At 45.9% G+C, this 9,254-nt stretch overlaps 1 protein-coding gene across 1 annotated transcript; it reads right to left on the bottom strand.

Annotated features, from left to right (window-relative positions):
• Positions 1 to 1,038: 1,038 nt before the first annotated feature.
• COLCA2 (colorectal cancer associated 2) lies at positions 1,039 to 4,514 on the bottom strand. Its single transcript, XM_012729488.1, has 3 exons — positions 4,437 to 4,514; positions 2,882 to 3,111; positions 1,039 to 1,656 (listed from the first exon to the last, which is right to left on the bottom strand). The coding sequence occupies exons 2-3, from the start codon at positions 2,975 to 2,977 to the stop codon at positions 1,285 to 1,287; spliced, it is 468 nt and encodes a 155-aa protein (XP_012584942.1). The 5' UTR covers positions 2,978 to 3,111; positions 4,437 to 4,514; the 3' UTR covers positions 1,039 to 1,284.
• Between the last annotated feature and the right edge of the window lie 4,740 nt (positions 4,515 to 9,254).

Here is a 9,254-nt window from a genome sequence, read left to right on the forward strand (position 1 = left end):
TGGGATTTAATGGGGATTTAGTCTCCAACTTCCTGAATGGTCTTTTGCAAATGGCGACTCAAAGCGCTCACCACCAGAGTGGGTATGAAGTCTGGTTTGGGCATCTTTTAGAACCAGGGTATTTGTGGGCAGGGGATTCATCTGGTGCCTCAGATGCCTCATTTGTTACAGGGTTGATGTGAAGCAGGAATGAGGTGATGTTCCAGAAAGCCCTTACTTCTGGTAGAGAAGGCTCAGAAAGTGGCAGCCCTGGCCACTGCCGGTGGGACTGGTGCTGCTGCCTTGGTGCCGAAGCTCGGGACATGAGGCCTTAGTGCCAGCAGCAAACAGGGCTTCACAGGACCCTGGCGCACAGGTTGCCTAGGAGACGCCTCTCCATTTAACCGACAGTTGCACTGATTCAACTGATGGGAGGCTGTAAGTGCTGGCAGGTAGCTGCAAACGCCAGTGTCAGTCCTGTACATCAAGCAGTCAGCCCAACTGGTATGTATTTAAGAACTAAAGCAGACATTCAGAAATGCAAGGCAGCAACAAATTCTAGACCCTGCCATGCATTTTTTGGTAAAAGAAAAACAAATCCAGAACTTGCCTAGAAAGTTTACAAAACAGAACATTGGAAATGGAAGAAAATTAGCAGCAGGTTAACTTGCCAGAGGTCAGATGTACTTTTTGGTCCTGTGGCCATTTCGTGGACTGGTGGTAGATATAAGAACCTAGTGATCCTTAAATGCCTTTCTGTGACGTCTCCCCCAAAAGATCCCCCCTCGCCCAGAGGTGAGTCCAGCTGTCCCTGTTCTGCCACTGCAGCTGGGTCTGCACTCCACCCCCATGAGCTTCTCACCACATGAGAATCATTTTAAATTCATAATTCATCAGTGAGATTAAATACAAGAGAGTCATTCATGATTTCCAGATTAACTGCTATTATCCAAGCAACTAGATGTTACTTTTGGGAAAAAAAAAAAAAAAAAGGGAATATGAGCCAACATCTAGTTATACAAAATTATTTATTAGTAAAAAAATTTAAAATTTGTTCGTTACATAGAAAAGTAAAACAATGGTATGATCCCTACAAAAATGTTAACTGTAAGCATACAAAATGGGGGTGGCATAATGAGGGGCTGAGAATTTCATATGCACGCCTACATGGGTTTCAGAAAATTGAAAATGGTGACTGGACCCTGCGAATGTGACGTTCTGCTAACAGGTTGTGTTTTGTGTGCTGTCACTGGGTGTGTAGAAAAATAGAGACATGCACGCACACCATGTTCCATGTGATTTCCACTAACTATAGCAGATGTCACAGTTTGTTTCCCTCGTGTAGAAATCACTGGTGGACGCTGCTGAGGGAGCGAAGCCCACACAGTCTGTGCTGGGGCAGGGGAAATACTCCGCTGGCTGCGAGCCGTCCGGGTGATCAGCCTCACAGGACGCACAGCAGCAGACGGCGGTGTTGCCGGAGGGGAAGCAGTCGTACTGGGCGTGTGAAGGCCACGGCATGTGGGGGTAATCTTCTGAGGCATAGCCACAGTTTCTGGTGTCCAGAGAAGGGGGGCAATTGTAATTCTCGGGAGCATAGGAAGGTAGCTGACCGGGCGAGTAACTGTAGTCGAAGGAGCCAGAAAGAGTGGAGGAATCTGAAGGCGATCCTGGGGTCTAGAGGCAAACACCGAGTAACCAAGAGCTTTATAACTTAGAAAGGATTAAAGAAGGAGTAGATTTATTAACCCAGTAAGAACATTATGGAATCATGTTCTTAATAAATAAAAAGAAGCTAAATAACAAAACACCTGACCCAACCCAAGTCCGCAGAAGTAATTTTATTTGCTGACAGCATGATTCCATGATACCACATTCTCTATTTACTTATTTCTTTCCCAACAATAAATTGCCTTGCTTCACTGGCTTCCTTTGTTATAACCATACTTTAGAGGATGCTTTGTTCTCAAACCACAAAATCCCATTGTGCTTTAAGTCACCTGCACATCAGATCCTGCTGGGTGCCACAATCTAAGCTGCAGGTGGCACCTTGGACGTAGAGAATAAGGTGAACATACTGAGCTAGAATTGGGGTCCTGGACCATCTGGTACTGGGGAAACCACTCTTACGATCGCTGAAGTCTTGCCTCCCCGAGGAGAGACATGCCCCCTGCTTTGTCTGAAGCAGATCTACAGCTGTAACTGAGAAAGCCTTCCTTGGTCAGGCTAGAAGATGGGCCTGCACGCATGCTCTGTAGAGTCACTTTCCCATGTCCTTGTAACTCAGTCTGACACCTACACAGGCTTCTGACTAACCCAAAGAAAAAAGTATTGGTGTCTTACTTCTATGAACTTGTTTTCAAAGGTTTAGACAATGACATCTCAAACAACTGCTACCTACCAATGAAACCTTACCCTGTGTTTAACAATAGATAGTCAAACACTTGAGGCCCATCAAGCCCAGACCCTTCACATTCTTTCAAGTACTAGGGTTTAATTTTTCATGAGCCACCTGATGCTCACATGCATTCTTGTGCACAATTCGTAAAAGTAAATACATTAAACACAAATGACATTTGTTCTGCTTAGAAGCAGCCTTCATTCCACTTTTAAGAACTCAGAAGTCCCTGGGCCATTGCTTGTATCAGTAATTTCCAATCAGTAGTGGTTCTTCACTTTGCAGTTAAAAACCCGGTAAGTGAAGATTGCCAGAAAAAGCTACACACACACCAGCTGACTTAGCTTTACCTGTGTGGCTCTTTGTATCTGCTCTACCTTTGAAATGGTTCTCTGCTTGTTTCTCTGGATGATCTCCTTGCTGATGGCATTTGTGGGAGGATGCAAAGCCTCCCTCACTCAGGGTGAGCAATATTCAAGTTTTGTAAGGAACTGAGAACAATACCAGGCTCTGGTTGAAGCAGAGAGGGGCGTCCTGGCAGCTGCCGGGGAAGTAGTGCACAGCACTTTGCATGGAACTGAGCGGAGGGTCCAGGTGCATCTCTGTCTGAAGGTAGGAGTCCAAGATCTGGTCGAGGTAGCTTGGGTTTTCTTCACAGGAAACACAACTAGGAAATTCTCGGGGTTGTAAATAAGTGGGTGTGGAAGAAATTGGTTCAGGTTCAAAATACAGCCCTAGAAGAGAAAGGAAAAAGACAGAGTTTTGTTTTAAAAAATGTGCCTATGGATTTGAGTGGCTTTAGTCTATCTCTGAATAGTTAGTGCATCTGGGGGGACGGAAGCTGCCTGGGAATAGAAAGTACTTGGCCCAGGGAAGTAAACAGTTCGGGAATCTAGATTTAAGTTGCTATAGCTAATGTAAGTCTCAGTGAAGTGAATCTGGCTAATAACACAGAGGCTGACTGTAAAGGGGGCGAAGGCAAAAATAAGAGAAGGTGAGCTGACCTGTGTCCAGCTGTCACCATCAAGTAATGGCTCCAGCCTCGACTTTCTTGGAGGACAAGCCTCAACCCTGAGCCCCTCCCTGCAGCTCAGGTAAACCCTGGAAAGTGGCTTGCAGAGCTGTTAGAAGCTTCACGAAAATTTCTGATGCCATGGGAAAGAATTCCTTGGATTTGGGGCTCCTAGCACTGTTCACACTTGCGTGGTGACTTTTGAGGAATGCTACAACTGGCCATGCACATCTTAAAAATGGGAAACAGGAAGGCAGAGTCAAACCAAGTACTACTTGTTTTAAATTACAAAGCAAAGCTGTCTTAGGGAACATGTTAACTTGATAACAGAATTAAACTAAGTGTTTAAATACCAAACAAGAACCAGCCTGAAAGCATGACTCCCTTTTCAATTTAGTATGAATAGGTCCAACGGCTGATTATTCTCCTTCAATGCTCCAAGAATACAGGCTTAAAGTATGTCCATCAGAGGGAGGACAGAATGCTGGAATTTCTCAAGTCTCGAGATTCCTTTAAGATTATGTGAAAAGGACACTTCAGAGGGGAGCTGCCCTAAGCAGGGCTTTCCTTATAGATGACCTTCCTCTCTCACTGTGGAGTGTTTATGTAATAGTTGCTCAGAATGGGCTGAGAAAACTTCCACTTGTTTGAACGGCTTTCTGGAAAGAGAGACAAGAGGAGGGAAGCCCCTGCTGGCTAGAAACTAAAGGAACAGGGCCTGGGTGGCCTGTGCAATGGCACACTGAGACAGATAGGTGTCAGAGAACAATTCTGGCCCTGTAGTCCAGTTAGTGACTTGGAGACGAGGAGTTGCTCTACATGCAAACCCTTGAAACAGCAGAGACTAGACGGCCAGAACGGAGGACCAGACGTGCCCTCGTTCCCCTGCCGGGCTTGCCTCTGGACTCCCTGCCTTTTACGCCTTCCCATTGGCTGGCCTCCCATTAAATGGGGGTGCCTGTCTTAACCCCCGATTCAAGTACTGAAGGACTTCCGAGACGAACTTCTGAGAGAGTTTTGAGGAACTGCAGCGCTGGCTGTACTCACCTGCAGAGGATGGGGCGACCGGGTCTGCGTGGTGGACACTGCTGCCTCCGGACAGCTGCCAAGGCAAAAACGTGACCGTGAGACCAAGTGAAACACAGGCTTATAAAGGGACGCTAAGGCGTTTTATTACAAACGGGTGGCCTTCTGCTCTCAGGTAAGCTAGATTCTCTCTTTGAAAAAAACATTGCCATCATTAAATACGACCAATTTGTGTGCTATTTAGATTCAGCTGTTTATGTTTTTTTTTTTTTTGCTATTATAATGTCTTATATTTTACATTCTAATATACTTATATTTTAAAGATGATTAATTTTGGTAAAAATTAATATAAATGATTTGTATACTGCAGGAAGCTAGAATAAAATCAGTAAACTATTGAGTAAACTATTTAAAATTAATAAAGGCTAATATTTAAACCCCAACTGCCTATGATGTTGTCAGTCATTTTTCTCAACACTGTCATGGACTCCCTGGCAGCTTAATTCCTAACTTTGCTAATCCTAGGTAGCAAAAATATGCCTACATTCACATTCTTAATAGCTATGAAACACTGAGATAAAAATAGGTGGTTAAAACTGCTGTGAGTTGGGACCTATGTACATTCTAGTTAAGGGCCAGGAAATATATCAGCTTTTTGTATGTTTCTTTTTTTTCCCTAGAAGCTGCTTTTCTCACTACTCTATTTAAATACTGATGTTTACGAGACTGTTCCTTGTTATTAGTCAGGCAGCCTGCATCTTCCAGTTGGATTGCTAATGGTATTAACAGAGTAATTTAGGATTTTTCTGTTTGTTTCAGGCGGAGGCTTTAAAGTTTAAAGGGACCCACATCGCCCTGTGATTGTGTGCTGGGATGCCCAGCTCACCACACCTCTCTCTTGGGTTACAGGCTGTCTTACTCGCTTAGAGGAGCCACTGTGAGGTTGCAGTCAGCCACTGCTGAAACAGGAGGCGGGGTTCATTTTGAAAACGATCCATGCTGTAAAGTCATGAACCAGGAAGCTGGAATCCTTCATCAGCTCTTTATGCAAATATTTGACTGCAGCTTGAGGGAAAGGACTTGCAAGGAGTGGGCTTTAAAAAATCTGCTTCATTGTGGAGCTCCCCTGAACCCCATTCCTCCCCCGGAAAGGTCTGTTTGTCTGTTCCCCACCTTATCTCCCTCAGGTATGTGTACAATATCCTACTTGATATTATCTTTCTAGTCATGGGTTCGCTTTCTGCTTTGCTCCAAGAATACAAAGAAAGGCACCTCTCTCTCTCTGAGTTCAGACAGCACCAAAACCCACAATCTACAATTCATAAAAAACACATCAAGGTTGTTTCAAAATGTAAAAAAATAAAAGGGTAAATGATATCTTCTGATAAGTGCTAACTTAAGTTTCACTTCATTCTAAAGGTAAAAGGTGTGTGATGTTTGCAAATTAATCTGGATGAAATAAACAGCTTTTTAACGCCAAATTTCCAAGTCTGGCACACACAGGTTTCTGCTTGGCACTATTTGAAAGGTATTTGTCTTAGTCTGTGACTCCTACTCACAGTCGCCTTCTTAAAATTTCAAATTGTGATTACTACTCTGAGTTTATAGCAAAGTAAGATAAACCTCTCCCCACTTTGTATATTTGATAAAAATAATTCTGTCCTTGACTTAAAGCTTTCAGAGGTCAACAACTGAACAAACTGCAGCTCCCCTCTGATCAATCACAAGGGTCTATACTATGTCCTGGCATCTGCCATCCTTGTGGATCAAGTACACTCTCACAGCTTTCTAGAATCCCAAGTTCTTTAGTTGGGTCCCAGGGAGGGGTTTTCCATCTGGCTGGCATCATTAAATCCTTTGCGTTTACTCCCATGCGCCTGTGAGGGTCTGGGTGGAGGAGCGACTCCCAGGAAGCAAAGTGGAGCACGCTTGGGTCTGGGGGTACCGAGGCACTGGCTCAGAAATGTGGCTTTTCCTGATCAAACTGCTCCACACCATAGCTACTGGTGGAACTCACACTGAAATGCTTTACCCTTTCTTTTGTTCCTGCAATTAGCCCAGCAGGGGACCCATGGCCAAACCAACCAGATCATTTCCAGGCCCAGATGCGGCTTCTGCAGGTGCAGCTGAAGCAGACGACCGTGGACCAAAGCTCCTTCATGAAGGATTACATTGTGTTATGAACATCTTGATGATTTTTTTTTTTTTTGGTTACTGTCTCTTATTTTATTCTTTCCCAACTCCCTTGTTCCTTATTCTAGTTCTTTAAAAGTAACCACCTCTGAACTGAAGAGATAGATCACTGAGCCTACCAGCATCCTGCTCAGAACAACTTGATGTCCAGGTGAATTTAGGAAGCCAATAGGTGGGAAGTCTTTATTTTTTAATATATAGTTATGAGTAAGAAGACCTTGATCCTATTTTTATTTAACTCCATTTTAGTAACAGCTAAAGACTGATGTACAGAAGCAAACAGATGTCTAATCTGCTTACCTCTCATGGTTGTTATAAGAACTAAATGAAATTATTAGTATGCAAAGTTGCTTTAAAACATCCACTGTAAATCCTTCTACAGATGGAAGTGAGTCTTACTATGCTAGCTGACAGTCTGTGTAGAGAGGGCCTAACTTCGTCAGTCAATGGAAAATGAGTCATCACAGCAAGCTCACACCCGATCACAACTCTAACAAAGGGTGTGAATGAACATAATTGAATAGTTGGCTTTTGGTCCTCAGTTGTAATTTTACTTTAGTTGCTTTTCACCAGTAATAAAAGTGATAGCTAATAGTTACTGGGCGCTTACTATCTACAATCTCCTAAGTGCTTCACATGAAATGATTACTTTAAACCTCACCAAGTCCTATTGGCTACCATTTAAAGATGAAGAAGGAGACAGGCAGGAGAGGCTGAATAATTTCCTCCAGGCTATATACCACGGAGGAGCTGGGGTCTGAACCCCGTCCTCTCATTCTGAACCTGGGCTTACCACCCTGCATCATGTTCTCTTCCATAGGCCTGTTTCAGCGCACCGTGCACTGAAGCCATTGTGGAGCCAATGGAGCCCATTAGCTGTCAGACCCCACATGCACACCCAGCCACAAGCAATGGCACAATCTAGGACTTTCAGTGATGGGTAACCCCACAGGGAGTTTATGTGGTGCTGTTGCTGCCCCAAGTACGTGGGCAGTATGCTGTCTGCCCTAGAATGTACGCTGTGAGTCCTTGGACCACCCAGATCAAGCTTATGATAACTGGAAATGCTCAAGGCTTCATTCTTCCTTATAGACATGGTTCTATAGTCCAAGATGTCTCCTCTGCAGAGAAGGCCCTTTTCTACTGAAACTTTTAGTGACTGTTGATTCATAAATAATGACCTAGAAGGTTAAATTCCAGAAGAAAGAAGGGTGGGGAGATGATTCTACTGGGATTCTCTGCTTGAAGGGCTCTCTAAAACGAAGCAAGTTGCTCAGAGACATTTTCTTTTGAGTATGAGAGGATATACAAGTCCTGTCTCCCAGAATAACTGTGCTCACCACTGGGCTGCATTCTCCCTATAGGCCCAAGAGCCCCTTTATAATACAAATCAGTGAGGGAGTGAGGGACAGGTTCCCCCAGCTCCTGAGCCCATTTATAAATGTGTCCCAGCTGCTTTTTGTGACTTTCTTGGTGAATGGACGAGTAGTGGACACAAGTTATGAGAACAGCCGAAGAAGGCCAGCTGGGTACGGGGTCTGGACCAAACCCTGCCAGTCCTGGGGCTGAAGAGGCCTAGCAGGAATTGGGAGTAGGGAAAGACTCATGCTCACGGTTTCCCCCGAGGCTGCTTGGTGTGCCCTTCTCTGCTGTAGCAGCTCCTTCACCGTGATCTTCACCCGAACACCTTGATAGACCTTTGGTTTTTCTGGGAAAAGGCAACAATAGTCAGTGTCAAATATGAACTTTGGGTGTCAGGCTGGGGTGTAAGGGTCCTCTTTATAGACATGGCACCTGAGGCCAGGGTTCTAGGTTTGAAAATTACAACCAGAGCTAAGAGATACTTGGGAAAGAAACCCAACTGTGTCATACTTAAAAGGATGGCGAGGGGCCGGGTGCATTTCAGGGCCCCAGTAATAAGGAACCCATGGAAATCTGGGGTGAGCTGCTTGAGGACGTGCCTATCCCTAGACCATCAACAGTTTTCTGTTCAGGAATGTGGAGACCAGCTAGTGGTTTGGAGGCGCTGGTGCTAGTGGTTTCCAACTTAGTGAAACTAGTGGCGGACCCGAGAATGCGCCCAATTTCCTGGCCTGGGAGAGGGTCTCCTTAAGGACCTGGAGAGGAGGGTCGCTGTCTTTGGTAGGCTCTCTGATTTTCATCCCAATTCCTCCCTATGCCCCCTTCTCCCCCAACTCCTCCCTATGCCCCCTTCCCCATCCATCCACTCTACACCCCCCCTCCCTCCCCAGCACAGAAACTCATCTCCTTAAGCCTGTTGTGGCTTCTGGGATGCTCTGACCTCTACAAGCCCTTGGTCTGGACGCCCACCTGGGGCAAGCAATGGACAGGTGGGCCAAGGCGAGTCCTGTCCCTAGGCCAGGGAGGGACTGCCACGCTGAGCCCAGGAAAGAGCCCCGGCCAGCGGAACTTCCCGCGACCCCGCTCCCGTCTCTCCTCGTCTCCCGCCAGCTCCCTCGCCTCTTTCTCCGCCTTTCCTGCTCTCCATCTTTTCCTGCCCCTCCTTCGGGCCCGCTCCGCCGCTCTCCCCTTCTCCTCTCCCCACCCCTCCCCCTCGGGTGCTGGCATTTCTCGGCGGCGCACGGAGGCTCCCAGTGGAGTCCGCGCGGCGCCGGGCGCCGGCCG

Source organism: Condylura cristata, unplaced genomic scaffold, assembly GCF_000260355.1.
Source record: "Condylura cristata isolate star-nosed mole 26May11 unplaced genomic scaffold, ConCri1.0 scaffold00025, whole genome shotgun sequence".
Taxonomy (NCBI): Eukaryota; Metazoa; Chordata; class Mammalia; order Eulipotyphla; family Talpidae; genus Condylura; species Condylura cristata.

Coding starts and splice junctions, on each gene's coding strand:
- COLCA2 (XM_012729488.1), bottom strand. CDS start 2,977: ATGCACCTGGACCCTCCGCTCAGTTCCATGCAAAGTGCTGTGCACTAC. Junction 1,657..2,881: donor TCTGCTTCAACCAGAGCCTG/GTATTGTTCTCA, acceptor GTTTGCCTCTAG/ACCCCAGGATCGCCTTCAGA.